General features: G+C 50.6%; 2 protein-coding genes and 1 pseudogene across 2 annotated transcripts in view; 1 reads left to right on the forward strand and 2 right to left on the reverse strand.

The window, feature by feature from the left end:
- LOC140420478 (uncharacterized) overlaps positions 1-20,629 on the reverse strand; it is a 122,673-nt gene that overhangs the window by 48,020 nt on the left and 54,024 nt on the right. The gene's annotated exons all lie outside the window — the stretch shown is intronic.
- On the reverse strand, positions 832-12,544 carry LOC140420477 (uncharacterized). The gene is made up of 2 exons (XM_072504485.1): positions 12,302-12,544; positions 832-5,809 (listed from the first exon to the last, which is right to left on the reverse strand). Exon 2 carries the CDS (start codon positions 5,476-5,478, stop codon positions 4,333-4,335), a length of 1,146 nt encoding a protein of 381 aa, XP_072360586.1. The 5' UTR covers positions 5,479-5,809; positions 12,302-12,544; the 3' UTR covers positions 832-4,332.
- LOC140420482 (josephin-2 pseudogene) lies at positions 12,622-19,127 on the forward strand (annotated as a pseudogene).

Genomic DNA, 20,629 nt, shown 5'->3' on the forward strand with positions numbered 1-20,629 from the left:
TGCCTGAAGACAATGGGCAACGGGTGTCACGTGGTCATCGATGCTCCTTTGACCCGAGGGAATAATCACCACCGCGCATGCGCCTCTTCTCCTCTCGTTAATGCCCCCCCCCCCCCCGCGCCCCGCGGTGGATGGAGCGGTTTCCCCGGCGCTGGGGACTATGGGAGATTAAGCCGCCATTACCCATCCGGAGCCCAGTCTACAAACGTCTGGGACTGGGATGAAAAGAGGGAGTGGCGAGCAGTGCCCCCATTCCAGACACAGAGTACATGTGGGTAGTCACTGGATTTTGTGACTCCCCTTAGCACAATTTTTTGTTAACTTCAGCTGTAACGATTTAGACATATTGGGGAGTGTGAAACTGAACCCGAGAATCAGCATCTTCAGGGGAGGCGAATTGGGGGAAAAGCAGGAGGAGGATAAATGGGATGAATTAGTGTTACAATCAATAGGGAGGAGTGTGTGGAGGCAGAGACAGGGAGAAGCAGTATTTTCTGTCATGATCATGAGCTTGGACAATTTTATCAAATCATTTGTGAAACCTGGATTTACAATGTCCTTGTGGAACACCTTGGGAAATTTAATTACATTAAATGTGCTGTATAAATGCAAATTAATCTGTTATTTATTTATTTTTTAAAATTATGATTATTCAATGTTTTTCAATAATTTTTACAAAAAGGAAAGAAAATATACAATAGAGAAATAAACAGGGCAATACGCCAACAAACAAAGCATCTTAATCCTCTAACCCTTAAACGATTTAACAAATTAAGAATAAAAATGGGACAAATGCCCCTTACATAAACCAAAACAAGAACACCCCCCCCCCCCACCCAGTGTTGCTGCTGCTATTGACCTCCACCTAACGTTCCGTGAGAAAGTCTAGGAACGGTTGCCACCGTCTGGAGAATCTTGCACAGACCCTCGCAAGGCAAACTTTATCTTTCCAACCTGAGAAATCCCGCCATGTCATTGATTCAAGCCTCCAAGCTTGGGGGCTTCGCGTCCCTCCACATTAGCAAGATCCTTCTCCGGGCTACCAAAGAGGCAAAGGCCAGAACTCCGGCCTCTTTCGGCTCCTGTACTCCCGGCTCGTCTGACACCCCAAATATTGCTATCCCCAGCTCAGTTTTACCCGAGTGTCCAAGACCTTGGACATAGCCTTTGTGAAGCCCCTCCAAAACCCCGCCAGCGCCGGGCACGCCCAGAACATATGGGCGTGGTTTGCTGGGCTCCCCGAGCACCTCACACACCTGTCCTCTACCCAAAAAAACTGACACATCCTCGGCCCCTATCATATGCGCCCTGCGTAACACTTTAAACTAGATCAGGCTGAGTCTGGCGCAAGACAAGGAGGAATTAACCCTGCCCAGGGCGTCAGCCCACAGGCCCTCATCGAGCTCCTCGCCATGCTCCTCCTCCCACTTGCCCTTCAGCCCCTCCACCGAGGCTCCCTCCGCCTCCTGCAGCTCCTGGTATATTGCCCAGACCTTACCCTCTCTGACCCACACGCCCGAAATCACCCTGTCGTGTATCCTCCGGGCAGGCAGCAGCGGGAATTCCCCTACCTGCCTCCTCACAGACCCCAACCTGCACATACCTGAAGGCATTTCCCAGGGGTAACCCAAATTTCTCTTCCAGCGTCCTCAGACTGGCAAAAGTCCCATCAATGAATAGGTCCCCCATCCTTTTGATTCCCGCCCGATGCCAACTTAGGAATCTGCCATCCATCCTGCCCGGTGCAAACCTATGGTTGTTCCGTATCGGGAACCAGATTGAGGCCCCCACCTCCCCCTGTACCATCTCCACTGCCCCCAGATCCTCAATGTCGCCGCCACCACCGGGCTCGTGGTGTACCGCGTCGGCGGTAGCGGCAACGGTGCCATCGCCAGTGCCTCCAGGCTAGTACCTACACATGACGCCGCCTCTAGTCTTTTCCACTCCGCCCCTCCCCCTCCATTACCGAATCATTGCCACATTAGCTGCCCAGTAGTAACTACACAGATTCGGCAGTGCCAGCCCACCCCCCTCCCGACTGGGCTCCAAGAACAGTCTCTTAACCCTCGGTGTCTTACTTGCCCACACATACCTCATAATGCTCTTGCTCACTCGCTTGAAAAAGGCCTTAGGGTTGAGAATAGGCACTGGAACACGAACAAGAACCTAGGGAGGGCCGTCATCTTAATGAACTGCACCCTGCCCGCCAGGGAGAGTGGCAACACGTCCCATCTCTTAAAGTCCTCCTCCATCTGGACCACCAACCACACCAAGTTGAGCTTATGCAGGACCCCCAACTCTTGGCCACCTGGATACCCAAATACTGGAAACTCCTCTCCACCCTCTTGAGCGGCAGCTCCTCCAACCTCTTCTCCTGACCCCTCGCATGCACCACAAAGAGCTTGTTCTTCCCAACGTTGAGCTTGTATCCTGAGAAGTCTCCAAACTCCCTAAGGGTCTACATGACCTCTGCAATCCCCTCCACTGGAACTGCGATATACAAAAGCAGGTCATCTGCACAAATGAGATCCGATGCTCCTCCCCTCCCCGGACCAACCCCCTCCAGTTTATAGACTCCCTCAGCACCATGGCCAGCGGCTCATTTGCCAGGACAAACATCAGGGGGGACAGGGGGGCACCCCGGTCTTGTCCCGCAGTACAGTCTAAAGTACTCTGACCTCAGCCGATTTGTCGATACGCTCGTCACCGGGGCCTGGTACAACAATTTGACCCACCCTATCAACCCCTCACCGAACCCAAACCTGCCCAGCACTTCTCACGGGTACTCCCACTCCACCCGATCAAAGGCCTTCTCCACTTCCATTGCCGCCACCACTTCCGCCTCCCCCATCCTCCGAGGGCATCATGATCACATTCAGGAGCCTCCGCACATTTGCATTCAATTGCCTGCCCTTCACAAACCCCGTCTGGTCCTCGTGTATCACTCCCGGGACACAATCCTCAATCCTAGTCGCCAGGACCTTCGCCAACAACTTGGCATCCACATTGAGGAGCGAAATCAGCCTATACGAGCCACACTGCAGCGGGTCCTTGTCCTGCTTGAGGATAAGCGAGATCAGAGCCCGCGACATCGTTGGGGGAAGAATCCCTTCTTCCTTCGCCTCGATGAAGGTTCTCACCAGCAACGGGCCCAGCAGTTCCACAAACTTCCTGTAGAACTCAACCGGGAACCCATCTGCCCCGGGGCCTTGCCCGCCTGCATACTCCCCAACCCCTTAACCAGCTCCTCCATCCCGATCGGGGCCCCCAAACCTTCTAAAACTTCAATTGGTCCAGGAACCGCCACATCCCCCCCCCCCGCTGGGGGATCTGACTTGTACAGGTTCCCGTAGAAATCTCTAAAGACCTCATTTATTTTGGCCGGACTCCTCACCGTGTTCCCCCCTCTGTCCCTGATTCCTCCAATCTCCCTTGCCGCCTCCTTCCTACGTAGCTGATGCGCCAGCATCCGACTGGCCTTCTCCCCATACTCGTACGCTGCACCCTGTACCCTCCTCCACTGGGCTTCAGCTTTCCCCATAGTCAGCAAATCAAACTCCGTTTGGAGGCTCCGGCGCTCCTTCAGCAGCCCCTCTTCAGGGGATTCCGCGTATCTCCTACCCACCCTCAGTAACTCCCCCACCAATCTCTCCCTCTTATCCCTGTGAGCCCTGATTGAGATTAGCTCTCCCCTGACCACCGCCTCCAAAACCACACTCACCAATACCTCCCCATTATTATTGGCCTCCGTGTACCTTTGAATGCACCCTCGGCCCCGCCCACAGATCTCATCTGCCAGCAGTGGCACATTCATGCGCCACAGCGGGCGCTGGCCCCTCTCCTCCCCCAACTCCAGCTCCACCCAGTGCGGGGCATAGTCCAAAATCGCTATTGCCGAGTACTCCGTCCCCTCCAATCTTGGGATCAACTCCCTACTCACCACGAAGAAGTCTATCCGTGAATAGGCCTTGTGCACATGGGAAAAGGAGAACTCTCTAGCCGCTGGCCTGGCAAACCTCCACGGGTCCACTGCCCCCATCTGATCCATAAACCCCCTCAGAACCTTGGCTGCAGCTGGCCTCTTGCCCGACCTTGACCTGGATCGATCCAGTGCCGGGTCCAGTACCGGATTAAAGTCCCCCCCCACCTCCAGATCCGGGAGCCGGCTCAGCATGCACTTCATGGACCCTCTATCGTCCCATTTCGGGGCATATACATTCACCAGCACCACCCGGGCCCCCTGCAGCCTACCACTCACCATCACAGATCGGCCCCCTTTATCCGCCACAATACTCCGCCTCAAAAGTCACCCGCTTGCTCACACTTCTCGCACTAAAAGCAGGTTAATGGCTTCTCCCCGGTGTGAACTCGCTGGTGTCTCTGCAGGTGGGATGACTGAGTGAATCCCTTATCACACTGAGAGCAGGTGAACGGCTTCTCCCCGGTGTGAACTCGCTGGTGTCTCTGCAGGCTCGATGAAGTAGTGAATCCCTTATCACACTGAGAGCAGGTGAACGGCCTCTCCCCGGTGTGAACTCGCTGGTGTTTCCGCAGGACGGATGATTGAGTGAATCCCTTCTCACACTGAGAACAGGTGAACGGCCTCTCCCCAGTGTGAACTCGCTGGTGTGTCAGCAGGCTCGATGAAGTAGTGAATCCCTTCTCACACTGAGAGCAGGTGAACGGCCTCTCCCCAGTGTGAACTCGCTGGTGTTTCCGCAGGACGGATGATTGAGTGAATCCCTTCTCACACTGAGAGCAGGTGAACGGCCTCTCCCCAGTGTGAATTCGCTTGTGTTTCCGCAGGCTGGATAAGTGAGTGAATCCCTTCTCACACACAGAGCAGATGAATGGCCTCTCCCCAGTGTGAACTCGCTGGTGTGTCTGCAGGCTGGATAAGTGAGTGAATCCCTTCTCACACACAGAGCAGATGAACGGCCGCTCCCCAGTGTGAACTCGCTGGTGTGTCTGCAGGCTGGATAAGTGTGTGAATCCCTTCTCACACTGAGAGGAGGTGAATGGCTTCTCCCCGGTGTGAACTCGCTGGTGTCTCTGCAGGTGGGATGACTGAGTGAATCCCTTATCACAGTGAGAGCAGGTGAACGGCTTCTCCCCGGTGTGAACTCGCTGGTGTTTCCGCAGGACGGATGATTGAGTGAATCCCTTCTCACACACAGAGCAGATGAATGGCCTCTCCCCAGTGTGAACTCGCTGGTGTGTCTGCAGGCTGGATAAGTGTGTGAATCCCTTCTCACACTGAGAGCAGGTGAATGGTCTCTCCCCAGTGTGAACTCCCTGGTGTCTCTGCAGGTTGGATAACCGAATGAATCCCTTCCTACACACAGAGCAGGTGAACGGCCTCTCCCCAGTGTGGCTGCGTCGATGAACTTCCAGCTGAGATGGGACCCTGAATCCCTTCCCACAGTCCCCACATTTCCACGGTTTCCCTATGTTTTGGGTGTCCTCGTGTCTCTCCATGTTGGACAATCAGTTTAAGCCTCATCCACACACAGAACACGTGTACAGTCTCTCCCCACTGTGAATGGTGTGATGTTTTTTCAGGCTGTGTAACAGGTTAAAGCTCTTTCCGCAGTCAGTGCTCTGGAACACTCTCACTCGGGTGTGTGTGTCTCGGTGCTTTTCCAGTCACACTGATGGTTAAAATCTTTTGAGGCTGACAGAAAAGACAAACATTTCTCCTTCTAGATACGAAGTCGGGTGATATTCAGTTCCAAGGAATTGAGAGACTCAGTCAGATTGAGACGTGAAGTTTGAGATTTCAGTCTGTAATTCCTCCTCTTCTAATATCCTGTAAAAACAATTTACAAAAGACATCACTGTCAGTAAAGGACAGAAATTCAGAACAGACAATTCTCGTTCCTAGAGAACATTCTTTCCTCGCTCATTCCCCAAAAGCTGCAAATCTCCATCCCACACACTCTCCCTCCATTCTCACTGCTGTATCTAATATTCACCCTCCCAATTCTCCTGAAGGTGCTGATTCAGGTTGATTGACAGACGCATGCTCACTGCTTCCTGTCCTAGGCACAGAGATCATAACAAATACGAGCTGCAGTTGGCCATTTGGCCCATTGAGCCTGCTCGTCTATTCTGTGGGATCATTGGCCGATCTATGTCAGCGACATTCTCAGTGTTATTGACCAGAGTGTGCTGACTCAATATCTGTGAGCTCATGAGGTCGAGCTGTAAAACACCATTAAGAGGCTCGATGATCCGGAGGAGAGAATCCTGAACGTTGAGCAAGATGCGTCCTCGGCGGAGGCACAAATTTAATCCTTGGAAAACTGGCCGAGTGGTGTGGTGGACTCCTGGAGAACTTGGAGAACCGAAGGTCAGAGAAAGAACATCTGAGTCGTCGGCCTGCCAGAAGGTGTGGAGGGGAAGGCTCGCGTTAGGTTCTTCGAGGACCGGCTGCCACGTTTTCTCAAGCTGGATCTGAAGCCTGGGTATTAGAATTAGAAATTAGAAAGGGCATCGGATCCTGTCTTTGAGGCCAAGGGATAGTTTTCATCCCAGGCCTGTAATCATTCCCTTCCACAACTTGAAAGATCACCAGAGGGTCCTGGAGACGGGCAAGGTGAGGTGAGACCTGGCTCCCACCTCACCTTACAGCAAATTATGTTGAGTCATCCTGTGACCCTGAAAATTATATTGACAACTCCGTCAAGTCTTTCAATAATCTGACTACTGCCTTGGTCTTCGCTAAATCCTCGAAGGGCTACGATTGGAGCGATGATTTGCAGCTCAGACTAACTCAGGCTCTAATCTAAACTCTTTCCCTATCTTGGTGTTGTTGTCTGAAATTGTTATCTTTTATCCTGTTGAAGGGAGTTGTTATTCTGTGAGCGCCAATTGAATGTCTTCTTCTTCTCCTCGAGTGTTCCAGGGACTCGGATTATCTTATCTCAGTTATGGCAGATGTGCCGTGTGCTTATTATCCGTTGTCTTCTATTATCCGAGCGTTAATCATGGCAGAACCGAGTGGTGCCATTGCCGAAGGGTGGGTGGTGGTGGATGTAGGTCTTCACGGGTGAGTCTAAAATGCGGGACGGGCATTCATTCCCCATTCCCTTGTTGGCCCTTCTTTTCTTCTCATTTTGGAGAAGGTATCCTGAGGGTAACGACAGTCTGGCCGTGGGGTTAATCCTCCGGGTCCTCAGTCTTATTGAGGAATGTCCCCTTGGATCTATTGTGTTGGTGATTCTTTTGTATTTTTGTTATTATGGGAGGGTTTATGTGTTGTTGACTTTATCCTACTCTGGTACAGACGGGGCTTTTATCCGTGAAAGGAGCAGTTTGTGGAAACGTTGGTGCCTCTGGTGTAAAGAGAGTTGGAGGAGGGGGTAATGGCGCACGCCCGATTGTGGTGTGAAAATCTGTTCCTGTCTCTCTGTCGCCTAACTAATGGCAGCAGTTAATCTGCAAATTTTCTCAGGGAATGTACGGGGCATCCATCACCCTATCAGAAGGAAAAAGATCCTCTCCTTTCGTAAGGAGAAAGTCGACATAGCTTTATTACTGGAAGCCCATCTGGATGATGAGGAACACTTTAAATTGAGGCAGGATTGGGTGGGGCAGGTTTTTTCACCTCCTTTTCCTCAAATAGGAGGGGTGTGGCAATCCTTATGAATAAAAATATCCCTTTTAAGGTTGAAACCTGCACCAAGGACAAAGGAGGGAGATATGTGATCATTAGAGGTTTGGTGAATGGAGATGTTGTTTCAATAATGAATCTTTATGGATCCCCGATTACTCCCGGAGTTCATTACGAAGGTTTTTGTGAATTTTGTACAGTTAGCTTCGACTAACTCTTTGTGGTTGGTGACTTCAATTGCCACTTAAATTCTCTGGTAGATAAGCTCCCGGTTACCAGGAACCCCCCCCCCCCCCCCCACTCACGCTGCAAGCTAGGGTGTTGGCCTCGGCTTGTGAGGAGGTGGGTTATGTGGATGTTGAGAGAACTTTGTACCCGAGGAGCAGAGATTTTACCTTCTTTCCAGCCCCACATCATTGTCATACTCGAATCAGCAATTTGTTTGTGCCGAGGACGATCCTACACCTGGTGTCCACTTGCACCACAGGGAGCATCGTAATCACAGACCTTCCCCCGTTTGTCTGGAGTTTCTGCTCAGGGGCTCACCCCCAGGTCGAGAACGTGGAAGTTTGATGCCTCCCTGATAAGAGACACTTCATTTACGGCACACTTTACGGAATAGTTTGAGTTCTTCCTTTCGGTTAACTCGACTCCTGGTATTTCCCCCTCCATTTTGTGGGAGACGTGTAAAGTTTATGCTCGGGGCTGATCATGTCTTACACTGCTAATAAAAGGTGCAGGATGTTGGAGAACCAGCGGCATCTGGAGGTTTGTTTGGTGAAGGTGGAGGAGAATCATATGGAGGGCCCGAGTCGGCTACTGTTGAAGGAGGATAACACGGCAAGAGTGCTTTGGGTTCACACGGCAAGAGCGGCTTTGGGTTAACACGGCAAGGGCGGCTTTGGGTTAACACGGCAAGAGCGGCTTTGGGTCAACACGGCGGAGCAGCTTTGGGCTCCCTATTGTCCCAACAGAAAAGTTGGACGTTTGCGAGGCAGAAGTTGTACGAGTTTGGGGAATAAGCTGAGCAAATACTTAGCCTGTTTGACAAAGAAAAGGTCGACTTTAGAGCAATTCCCTCTGTTCAGCTTCGGAGAGGGAAAAGGGTCATGAAGACAAACTAGTATTTCAGGAATTCAATGCAGGATTATACAAGTCTGAGCAATATTCTGATGTGTTGGTGAGTGTGGAACATGTTTTCTCTTCCCTGAAGCTTCTGGAGGCCTCAGAAAGCCATTGTGAGGCTCTTAACGCTCCCCTTTCGAGGGAAGAGTATTGAAGGCCATGAAGGAGCTGCAGCCGGGTAAAGCCCGGGACCGGATGTCTGTGGGTGAGTTTTATCGGGGGATTGAAGATTTGTTGTTGGACCCGTTGATAGATATGTATTGTCACTCTTTTGACTCAGGGATGCTGCCACCGACTCTTGGTGAGGTTAATATCTCTTTGATCCTGAAGGTGGGCAAGGACCCAAGGAGTGGGCCTCTTATCGCCCAATCTCTCTTTTGAATGTTGACTTGAAACTGCGATCTTATGTTTTGGCGATAAGGCTGGCGGACATCCTTCTGACAATCGTGCGGGAGGACCAGACTGGGTTTATACGGAGAAGGTTTTCCAGTAACAATGTTGGAAGGTTGCTGAATGTGATTCAGGCTTTTCAGAAATATGCACTGGATGGGCTGCTGATCTCCTTCGATGCAGAGAAAGCTTTTGCTCGAGTTGAGTGGAATTATCTGGTGTATCCGCTGCGAGGCTTCGGGTTGGGTGAGGTTTATATTGAGTGGATTCAATTGATACATCACAAACCGGCAGCGGCGGTGCTCACCAATGGTTTAAGGGCATCAAACCTTGAGCTTCAGAGAGGGACAAGACTGGACTGCCCTCTGTCCCCCTTGCTGTTTGCATTGGCCATTGAGCCCTTGCTGGAGGATATCAGGTCAGATCCTCTGATATCGGGACTGGGGAGTGGCGTGAGGCAGCACACGATCACTCTGTGTGCAGATGACGGGCTGCTGATGATGTCGATCCCCAGTGTTTCAGTCCTGGTCATTATTGGAGTAGTGGGTAGATTTAGTGCCTTCTCCGGTTACGAGATCAATTTTACTGAGTCCAAGGCCATGCCGGTGGGGAGGGGTTGAGGTGTAAGCCCCCTCCTCTTGCTAACTTCCCCTTCAGATGCCCCCCCACCCCCACCATGCCATTTAAAAACCGGTGAATGTCAATGGCCCCTCTTTCAGGCAGCTGTATGGGGCCAACTTTTCACAGCTGATGGTGACTATTAGGTGGGACCTTGCCCGGTGGTCGGCTCTTCCGATTTCATGGCGAGGATTGCCTTCATTAAAGTGAATGTGTTGCCCAGACTGTTGTACCCTCTGCAGATGCTGCCTATACTGCTGTCAACCAGAGTTGTTAGGGGAATTAATCAAATCAGGGCAGGACCTACTCAGTTAATGGTAGGGAGTTGGGGACAGTTACAGAACAAAGAGATCTAGGAGTACAGGTTCACAGCTCCTTGTAGGTGGAGTCGCAGGTGGACTGGGTGGTGAAGAAGGCATTCAGTATGCTCAGTTTTATTGGTTAGAATATTGAACACCGGAGTTGGGATGACTTATTCAAGTTGGACAAGACATTGGTAAGACCGCAGATGGATAGGCTGGGACTTTTTTTCCCTGGAGCGTAGGAGGCTTAGGTGTGACCTTATAGAAGTCTACAAAATAATGAGGAACATAGAAAAGGTATATAGTCAACATATTTTCCCTCAGGTAGAGGAGTCTAGAACTAGAGGGCATAGGTTTAAGGTGAGAGAAGAGAGATACAAAAAGACCAGAGGAGAAGTTTCTTTACATAGAAATTAAATGAAAAGAAAATTGCTTATTGTCACAAGTAGGCTTCAAATGAAGTTACTGTGAAAAACCCCTAGTCGCCACATTCCGGCGCCTGTTCGGGGAGGCTGGTAGAGGGTGGTGAGCATCTGGAATGGCTGCCGGAGGCAGTGGTAGAGGCGGGTACAATTTTGTCCTTTAACAAGCAGTTAGAAGTTACATGGGCATGGTGGGTATAGAGGGAAATGGGCCAAATGCTGGCAAGTGGGACTAGCTTAGTGATAGAAGCTGGGCGGCATGGACAAGCTGGGCCGAAGGGCCTGTTTCCAAGCTGTAAACATCTATGACTCTACCTGGAATACAAATAAACCTTGCCTCAAGTTTGTTAAGCTCCAATCACCAGGAGCTAAGGGAGGGTATGGTCTCCTGAAAAATCAGGCTTCATCAATTGGCCTCTCGTCTTAGGTTCATAAGGGATTGGGTTAGGATGGAGCCAACATTCATCTGGCTCAATACAGAAGCAGACCAGTCAGTTCTCCCTCGATCCAAAACTGGCATAGGCTGATTATGGAAAGCATCTCCATGCAATTTTTATGTCTGTAATTCATTCGGAGTCTGATGCATTGGGTAAAGTATGGGACTCCTATCTCAAATAGATAGGCTCCAAATTCACTGACTTGCTCCTCCTGGACTTTCCATGAGTGAATTCAATTTAACTTAGGGCACAGTGGTTAGTACTGCTCCCTTAGCGTCAGGGACCCAGGTTCAATTCCAGCCTTGGGTGGCTGTCTGTGTGGAGTTTGTGTATTCACCTTGTGGCTTTGAGTGTTTCCTCCGGGTGCTCAGGTTTCCTCCCACTATCCAAAGAAGTGCAGCGAAAGTGGATTGGTCACGCTATTTTGCCCCTTAGTGTCCAAGATGTGTAGGTTAGGTGGGTTGACCATGATCAATGGACAGGCTTACGAGGATTGGATGGGGAGTGGGCCTGTGTGAAATGCTCTTTCTGAGGCTCAGTGCAGATGTGAAGGGGCGAATACCCTTCTGCACTACAGGAGTTCTATGTCATCTATGTTGTGTAATTCATTTTAATTTCATTATGCTGTTAGCCCGTCCCGTTTGTGATATTTTTGGGTTTACAAACTGAACTGTTATATACTCTTACCCTCTTTCCCCATTCACTACTTTAACCTGTTAACTGGTTCTTCAATTGATCTGGCATTTCATCTCGAGGCTCTGGTCCCTCAAATATCCTGTTCCAAATTAATTCTGCAATGTGTTGCTTGGATTGATGTTGGCAATATCTCTTGTTCCGCTCTGTGCCCATTTGCCACGATTTTGTTCTGTTACTCTGTTGCATTCATTGATTAAAAATGATTTAAAACAAAACAATTTATTAAAAATCAGTCCAACTCATCCGTGAATATATTCAAAGACCCCCACACGCCACTGGCCCCTGGGAAGAGAAATCCAGAGACTAATAACCCTCCATGGGAAGAGATGACTGGATTGTACTTTATTACAGAACCATAAGTAATATATCTCATGTGTACCATATAACAGCACGAGACATGTCTCTGGTATTAATTTATTGTCCCCTCAAATGTCAGCCATCGCCTGGAGAAACCAGCCCTTTAATTGTGAACATTAGGAAAGAGACCATCCTTTTAGTCAGACAAATAAATGTGTCAAGCTGAGGGAGCAAAGGATGTCAATGTCTTTCAGAGAGAGAGAGACCTGGGCCAAGCTTTGCAGAGTCTGCACCCTCCCTGGATTCACTTCCTTTCCCTTCAGTTGCTGCAAGTGACCAATTGAAGGTGGGAATGAGAAAAGAAATGGAAAGGGGGAGAAAAGAAAGTGTTTCACTCACAGATGTAGGAGACATGAAGAAGTTTTCAGTCCGTGCGAGGCCGCAGGTTTCCTCATTGTCCAGCTTCCACGTTCGAACGGGGGAGCTGATTGGATGGTGGAAGGAGGCCTTCCGGTTCACCAACTCTTCCCATTGGTCAACAACCTTCCACCAGTCATTGTTCCCCCTCCTCGAGACAAGGTTTCCAGGCAACCGACTGACGGCTCCGGCCAGAGCGAGAAGCCTCTCGGTGATTTTCTCTCCCCCCGCCCCGGCCCGGGACTGCGCATGTCTGAGGGAGAGATTGCGCATGTGCGAGGGAAAGCTCACCGCTGACCTTTCTGCTGAGGCGTTGACCAATGGGAAGTGTTGGATGACCGGAAGGCTCTGGTCCTCCAGGCAATCAGCTCGGGCTTTGTGTGAATGGAGCTTGAACATCACACAGACTGAAACGTCCCCTTGTCCGCAACATCTGTGAGTAAAACACTTTCTTTTTTTCCCCCTTTCCATTTCTTTGCTCATTCTGATCTTCAATTGGTGACTTGCAGCAACTGAAGGGAAAGGAAGTGAATCCAGGGAGGGTGCAGACTCTGCAAAGCTTGGCCCAGGTCTCTATCTCTCTCAGCTTGACACATTTATTTGTCGAGACTCTCTCTGAAGCTCAAATACGACAATTATAAACCATCCATGAGCCCTGCCCCTGACCAGCCTGTAATATAACAGGGGCCGGTTAACCTCAGTTGTTTGGACAGCTGGTTTGTGATGCAGAGCGAGGGTTCAATTCCTGGCTGATGTTATTCAACCTTGTCTCAACCTTGTCTCTTGCCTGAGGTGTGTTGATCCTCAGGTTGAATCACCACCAGTCAGCTCTACCTTTCAATGGGGAAAGCAGCCGATGGTCATCTGGGACCTTGGCGACTTTACCTATAATCTAACAATTTAATCCACTCGACATAATCCTCACCGATTCCGAAGCCTCGAACCGTATGCACCAGATAATTCGACTTGAGCGAAAGCTTTCTCTGCATCGAAGGAGATCACCAGCCCATCCACTGTGTATTTCTGAAAAGCCTGAATCACATTCAGCAACCGTCTGACATTGTGACTGGAAAACCCTTATAAACCCAGTCTGGTTACCACCCCCCCCCCCCCCCCCCCCCGCCCGCCCCGCCCCCACCCACCACGATTGTTGGAAGGATGTCCTCCAGCCTTCTCACCATCAATGGGTCCAACAACAAATCCTCAAGCCCCCTATAAAACTCACACCCACAGCCATCCGCTCCTGGTGCTTTACCCAGCTGAGCTCCTTCATGGCCTTTGAGACCTCTTCCCTAGAAAGGGGAGCATTAAGAGGCTCACACTGGCTTTCTGAGGCCTCCGTAAGCTTCAAGGAAGAGAATAAATGCTCCATATCCAGCAACCCTTCACCAGACTTCACAGACTTTATAATCCTGCATAGAATTCCCTGAATCCCTGTTTATCTCCTCTGTCCTCACAACCCTTTTCCCTCCCCCAAGCCGCACAGAGGGAATTGTTCCAATGTCGGCCTTTTTCTTTGTCAAACAGGTCATGTATTTGCTCGGTTTATTCCCAAACTCGTACACCGTCTGCCTCGCAAACCTTTCTCGACCTGCTGCATCAATAGGGAATCCAAAACCACTCTTGTCTCAGGAAGCTCCTTCAGCAGTAGCTTATTCGAGATCTCCTTATAATTCTGCTCGGCCTTCATGAAACAAACCCCCAGACATTGCTGGTTCTTCAGCATTCGAGCATAAACTTTACATGTCTCCCATAAAATGGAGGGGGGAATACCAGGGGTTGGGTTAACCCAAAGGAAGAACTCCAACTCGTTCTTACAATGCTTAGTAAATTAAGTATCTCTTATCAGAGAGGCAGCAAACCTCCACATTCTCGACCTGGGGGTGAACCCTCAAGTAGAATTCCAGAGAAACGGGATGGTCCACAATCGATGTTCACTACGGTGCAAGAGGACACCAGGTGTAGGATCGTCCTTGACATAAAAATTTTGTTGATTCCAGTATGACATTGATTAGGGCTGGAAAGAAGGTAAAATCTCCGCCCCTCTGGTGCAAAGTTCTCCAAACATCCACATAACCCACCTCCTCACAAGTAAAGGCCGACGCCCTAGCTTGCGGGTTGGGGGGTAGGGGTAGGGGTGGGGGTGGGGGTGTTCCTGGTAACCAGGAGCTTATCTACCAGACGATTTAAGTGGCAGTTGAAGTCGCCAACCACAAAAGAGTTTGTTGAAGCTAGCTCTGCAAAATCCACAAAGGACTTAGTAATGAACTTCGGGGAGTAATTCGGGGATCCATAAACATTCATTATTGAAGCAACATCTCCATGCACCGAACCTCTAATGATCACATATCTATCTCCTTTGTCCTTGGTGCAGGTTTCAACCTTAAAAGGGATATTTTTATTAATAAGGATTGCCACACCCCTGTTACTTGATGAAAAGGAGATGAAAAAACCTGCCCCACCCAATCCCGCCTTAATTTAAAGTGTTCCTCATCATCCAGATGAGTTTCCTGTAATAAAGCCATGTCGACTTTCTCCTTAAGAAAGGAGAGGATAACCATAGATTTGAGCCAGGGAAGTGGGATTGGAAATTTTCGGAGACGAGATTGGAAAGGAATTTGGACACTAAAAGATTTATTTCTTGGGGGTCGTTTTGCGGGATTGAAGGAGCTGGGAGTGAAGTATGGGCTGGAGCAATGGAAAATATTTAGATACTTGCAGGTTCAAGAGTTTGCCAGAAAGGTGATACAGAGTTTCCCAGTAGAGCCAGCTTCCACATTGCTGGAGGATGTGCTGACGACAGGGGGACTGGGGAAGGGGTAGTATTGCCGGTTTACGGGGCTATTTTGGAGGAGGAGAAGGCGCTGTGTGTATTGATGTTTGCCCTATGTATTGTTCTCATGTATGGAATGATCTATCTGAACTGTACACAGAACAATACTTTTCCCTGTATCTCGATACACGTGACAATTAACAAATCCAATCCTCACCATTGAGGTGATTGTATTTCTAATCAGTAAGGCTACTCCACCCACTCTGCCATATTCTCTGTCCCTCCTGTAAACTTTATGACCGGTGTATTTTCCCAGTCCAGACCATCCTGCTACTTGTTTTTGGAACAGTATTGAGTTCCCCTGAGGCCTTCCCCTCCCCCTCCATTTATTAGTTTAAAGTCCTTCTGACCTCCCTATTTATCCTTTCCACAAGGACACTGGTCCCAGATCGGTTCAGGTGGAGACCATCCCAACGGTACAGATTCCTCCTATCCCAATACTGATGCCAGTGCCCCGTGAAATGGAACCCCTCTTTCCCGCACCACTCCTTTAGCCACGTGTTTACTTCTGTAATTTTCTCATCCCTGTGTCAAATTTGCACGTGGCTCGTGTAATAATCCAGAGATTATATCCTTTGAGGACCTGTTCTTTAATTTTGTTCCTCGTTCCTGATTTTCCCCAAACAGGTCCTCTTTCCGAGTCTTGCAGATGTTGTTTGCCCCAACGTGGATCCTCCCCCTCCCTCTCCAATATCCTTTCAAGCCGGTTAGAGATGCCCCTCACTCTGGCACCAGGCAGGCAACATACCATGTGGGACTCTCGGTCCTGCTTCCAAAGGATGTCAGCAGTTCCCTTAATTATAGAATCCCCGACAACTACCACTTCCTCCCCCCACTTGAATGGCCTCCTGTACCAGGGTGCAGTGGTCAGCTAGCTCATCCTTCCTACAGTCACTGCTCCGATGCCCTGCCCCTCCGAGTCCGCTCCCTGGAGACTCGGCTGCGAATCCCCGAGATAAGGTTTCTGTACTCACAGCTCCGAAACTCCGTCCCTCCGAGTCCGCTCCCTGGAGACTCGGCTGTGAATCCCCAAGATAAGGTTTCTGTACTCACAGCTCCGAATGTCCCTCCCTCCGAGTCAGCTCCCTGGAGACTAGGCATGGGGAATAGGTATTGGAGACGAGGTATTGGGGAATGAGAGGAAGGAATATTCCATAGAAACTAGAATTCTCTGTTCTGAATTTCTATCCTGTACTGAGTGTTGACTTTTGTAAACTCCTTTTACAGATATTACAAGAGGAGGAATTGCAGACAGAAATCTCAATTGTCACGTCTCGGTCTTACAGAGTCACTCCTTGGGATCTGAGTATCATCGGACTTTGAATCTAGAAGGAGAAATGTTTGCCCGATCTGTCGGCATCAAAAGATTTTAACCATCAGTGTGACTGGAAAAGCACCGAGACACACACACCCGAGTGAGAGTGTTCCAGGGGACTGACTGTGGAAAGAGTCCAAGTCTCGGTCCTAGAGGAGCTCCCGCCAGTGGCCACTGTCTATGCCGATTTCGGGGGTTTCCCCGTTTTTTTGCTCCCCCCCCCACCTCCGATTTCTGGCAGCCTTTGGGGCTGTCCCGGGCGCCCAGCCGAGCCGGTTTCAGAACCGGCGAGGAACCCCACGCGAGTGTCTGGCGGCCGGAGCTGGGGTATCGGGCCCGGGACGCACGCATTTGGAGCAACGGGGGCGGAGCCAAACTGAGGATGAGGCGGCAGGCCCGAAGCCAGGGCGCAATGTAGTGGAGATGTTCCACACCGGGTGGCTCCCGCCTAGAGTGTGTTTTTTTAAGAAGTCGGAAATCCGGTCCCAGGGGACGTTTTGAGGAATATTTTTAATAAATATTTTTGAAGACATTTTTTTTTTAGATTGAAGGAAGAAAAAGAAAAACAATAAGTCGTTAAAAGATAATAAAAGGGCTCTCCGTCCGGGCCTGGTCGGGAATGGCGCATCCTCGGGGTTGGCAGTGACTCACCCGGCGGCCTGTCCTCACTCTCCGGGTGTGGGGATGTCGGAGCCCCCCCCAGGTGTGGGGATGTCGGAGCCCCCCCCCCGGGTGTGGGGATGTCGGAGCCCCCCCCTCCGCTGTACCACGAGCGGCAGCGTCTGGAGCTCTGCGCCCTCCACACCCTCAACAACCTCCTGCAGCAGCCGCTCTTCACCCAGCAGCAGCTGGACGGGCTGAGCGGCCAGCTGGCTCCCGACTCACTGCTAAATCCACATCGCAGTTTGTTAGGAACTGGGAACTATGATGTCAACGTCCTCATGGCCGCCTTGCTAACTCAAGGTCTCGCTGCGATTTGGTGGGATAAACGCAAGTCGCTCAGCAGCTTGGTGCTGAGCCGGGTCCATGGCTTCATCCTCAACATTCCCTCCAACATGACGCTGGGCTTTGTCTTGCTCCCCATCCAGCGCAAGCACTGGGTGGCAGTCAGGCAAATCAACGGGGCCTACTACAACCTGGACTCCAAGCTAAAGGCCCCGGTTCCAATCGGGAATGAGGAGGAACTGAGGAAGTTCCTGCAGGATCAGATCACCCAGGATCCCTGTGAGCTGCTGCTGGTGGTGCCGAGGGAGGTGGAGGAGGACGGAAGCTGGCTGCTCGCTCCCTGAACGTGAGACGCGGGAGATCGGACAGCGGGAGCGGTGAGGGGGGAAGGTCTCGCCGCCGATGGCGGCCTGACTCAGACCTCCAGCTGTGACAGATTAAGCCAGCGCGCTGGGGAGGTGGAAAAAATAATTGGAAACTCTAAATTTATTTAAAAAAAGAATTTGAAATGTTTAAAAAGACAATATCAGCAGGACTGTTATTGAATCATTGCCTCTATCATTTCCTATATTGATCCATCGTCACATAGTTTAAGTTCATTGACCTGACTGAAACAAACAGGAATGGGGTTTTAATACATAATATTATGCAATGTTGCTTGATGGTACAGTTAGAACTCAGCTCAATTCCTCGAGGTCACTCTCTCATTGGGAATATCACATCATTAAATAAAAGAATGACACCAATCACTGGGGGAAAAAAAAGATGCAAAAAGCAGCGGCGAAGAAGGAAACGTGGGTTCGCCGTCGAATGAGAGGACCAGCAAAAGCACTGACAAGATGGCAGATGCCGGACCGCAAGGTGGGGCCGCACTGCTTACGGTGGAACAGATGACCGAGGTGATGGCTGTGGAGCTGGAGAAGCAGTTTGCGAGGCACATGGAGGCTTTGAGGAAGGAGATGGCGGTTGCACTGAGATCATTGGTGGAGGAGGCAATTGCCCCGGTGAGGGTAGCTGTGGCAAAGACATCGGCCGAGGTGAGCAAGCAGGGCGAGAAGATGAAGGAAGTGGAGGAGGCCATGTCGCAGCACAGCGACCAGCTCACCTCGGTGTGGGACGAGATGCGGAGGCTGGTGGAGGCTAACAGAGGACTCCGAGCAAATCTGAGAATTGTGAGCTTGCCCGAAGGGACAGAGGGCTCAAGGCCAACAGAGTACTTTGCTAAGGTGCTGGCAGAGTTGATGGGAGAGAGTGAGAACCCTCCCGGTTTGAGCTGGACCGAGCTCATCGGTCGTTAAGGCCAAAGCCCAAAGTAAATGAACCGCCAGGAGCAGTAATTATCTGCTTCCATGAATACCACATGAAGGAGAAGGTGTTAAGCTGGGCGAAGCAGAAGCGCGAGGTGCAATGGGATGGTGTGGAATTTGGGTTTACCAGGACTTGACAGTGGAGTTGGCAAAGAGACGAGCACCATTCGGCCGAGTAAAGGCAACATTTACAACAAGGGGGTGCGACTTGGTGTGGTATACCCGGCGAAGCTGAGGGTGACGTATAACAGTGGAGGCGGTTGAGGCGTTCGTGCAGGCAGAAGGCTTGGGACAGACGTGAGGAGCGGAGCTGGAAGAGAGACTGTGGACTGTGATTGGCGAGCTGGAAAATGTATAAATGCTATAACTTTCTTTTCATTGTCGTGTATTGTAATTTTCTTTTCTTCACATTGTTACAGAGTTTTTATTGTTTGGGTTCATTGGCATTCTGTGTTGCAATGGTTATATGTTATTTCAATGAATTGTATGGGATGGATTGTTGTTTTTCTCTGGGGCTGGGTGGGAGGTGACAGTATACCTTGGGGGGAGGAACCAGTGCAAGCTAACTAAAGTTGGCTAGTGAACGGAGGTGAGGTGAGAGGAGGGCTGCGGACATTGGAGCCTGGTTGGCAGGTTTTGATGGGCCTACGAGCCGAGCAAGGGGGGGGGGGGGGGGGGTCGATACAGGGAGACTTTTTTTTGAGAGGAAGTGCAGGGGGGGAATTCTGGGAGGGGTGGGAAGGGGTTCGATGTTAACAATGCTTAGGGGTGGGTAAGGCTCATGGGGCAGGGCCCGGTGGTATGATGATGGTGGTTAAGAAGGATGGGGGGGGAGTGAGAGACCCTCAGTTAGGATAGTCATGTGGAACGTGAGGGGGTTGGGAGGTCCAGTCAAGAGGTCAAGGGTGCTTGCGCATCTTAAAGGTTTGAAAGCTGATGTAGCAATGCTGCAGAAGACTCACTTGAGGGTGAAGGACCAGGTGAGACTTAAAAAGGGGTTGGTTAGTCAGATGTTTCACTCTAGATTTGACGGAAGGGCTCGAGGGATAGCGGTAATGGTCAGCAAAAGAGTACGCTTCCAGATGGAGAAGGTGGTGGCAGGTCAGGGAGGTAGGTATGTGATTGTGACAGGGGCACTGGAGGGGAGGTTAGTGGCGCTAGTAAGTGTATACGGTCCCAATTGGGACGATGTGGCATTCGCAAAGAAGGTGTTTGGGGCTGTCCCTGACTTGGACACACACGAACTGAGTGGGGTTGGAACTTGGTGTAGGAGCCAAGGTTAGACAGGTCACGGCTGCGCTCTCTGGTCCCATCAGGGGGGGGTGAAGGCGTTGGCTGGGCTAATGGTGGAAATGGGAGGGGTGGACCCGTGGAGGTTTCTGTGAGAATTTACGTTCCTTTTGCCCTCAGTCTGGTCTCAGTAATAGTAAAGTACAACTGGAACAGTCCGTCATATAAGGGCCTGCCCAGGGCTGGGGCTTGTAATAAGGCCTGTTTTAAGAGACGGAAGGCTTCGAGGGCCTCGGTGGCGAGAGTAAAAGTCCCTTCCATGCTGGCGTAAGGCGTCAGCAGCTTAGTATAGACAGCGATGTTTGGTATCCACTGCCTACAATAATTTACCATGCCCAGCCAGTGACAGACCTCCTTGGCTGTGGTAGGGGCGGGGAGTTGGCACATAGGTTCAATTCAACTGGTTTCGAGACTTCTTTCTGTGGCTGTGAGTAGGACTCCCAGGAACTTGACTTTTGTCTGGGCCACCAATACCTGGGATTGTGAAACAACATAGCCCAGTGAGGATAGGTGATTTAATAATTGTATCACATCTTCCCTGTTACTGGGCTCATCGGGGCTGACTATCAACAGGTCATCTACGTACTGTACGAGAGTGGAACCATGTTTCAAATTCAGAG

This window comes from Scyliorhinus torazame, chromosome 5 (assembly GCF_047496885.1).
Source record: "Scyliorhinus torazame isolate Kashiwa2021f chromosome 5, sScyTor2.1, whole genome shotgun sequence".
NCBI classification, from domain to species: Eukaryota; Metazoa; Chordata; class Chondrichthyes; order Carcharhiniformes; family Scyliorhinidae; genus Scyliorhinus; species Scyliorhinus torazame.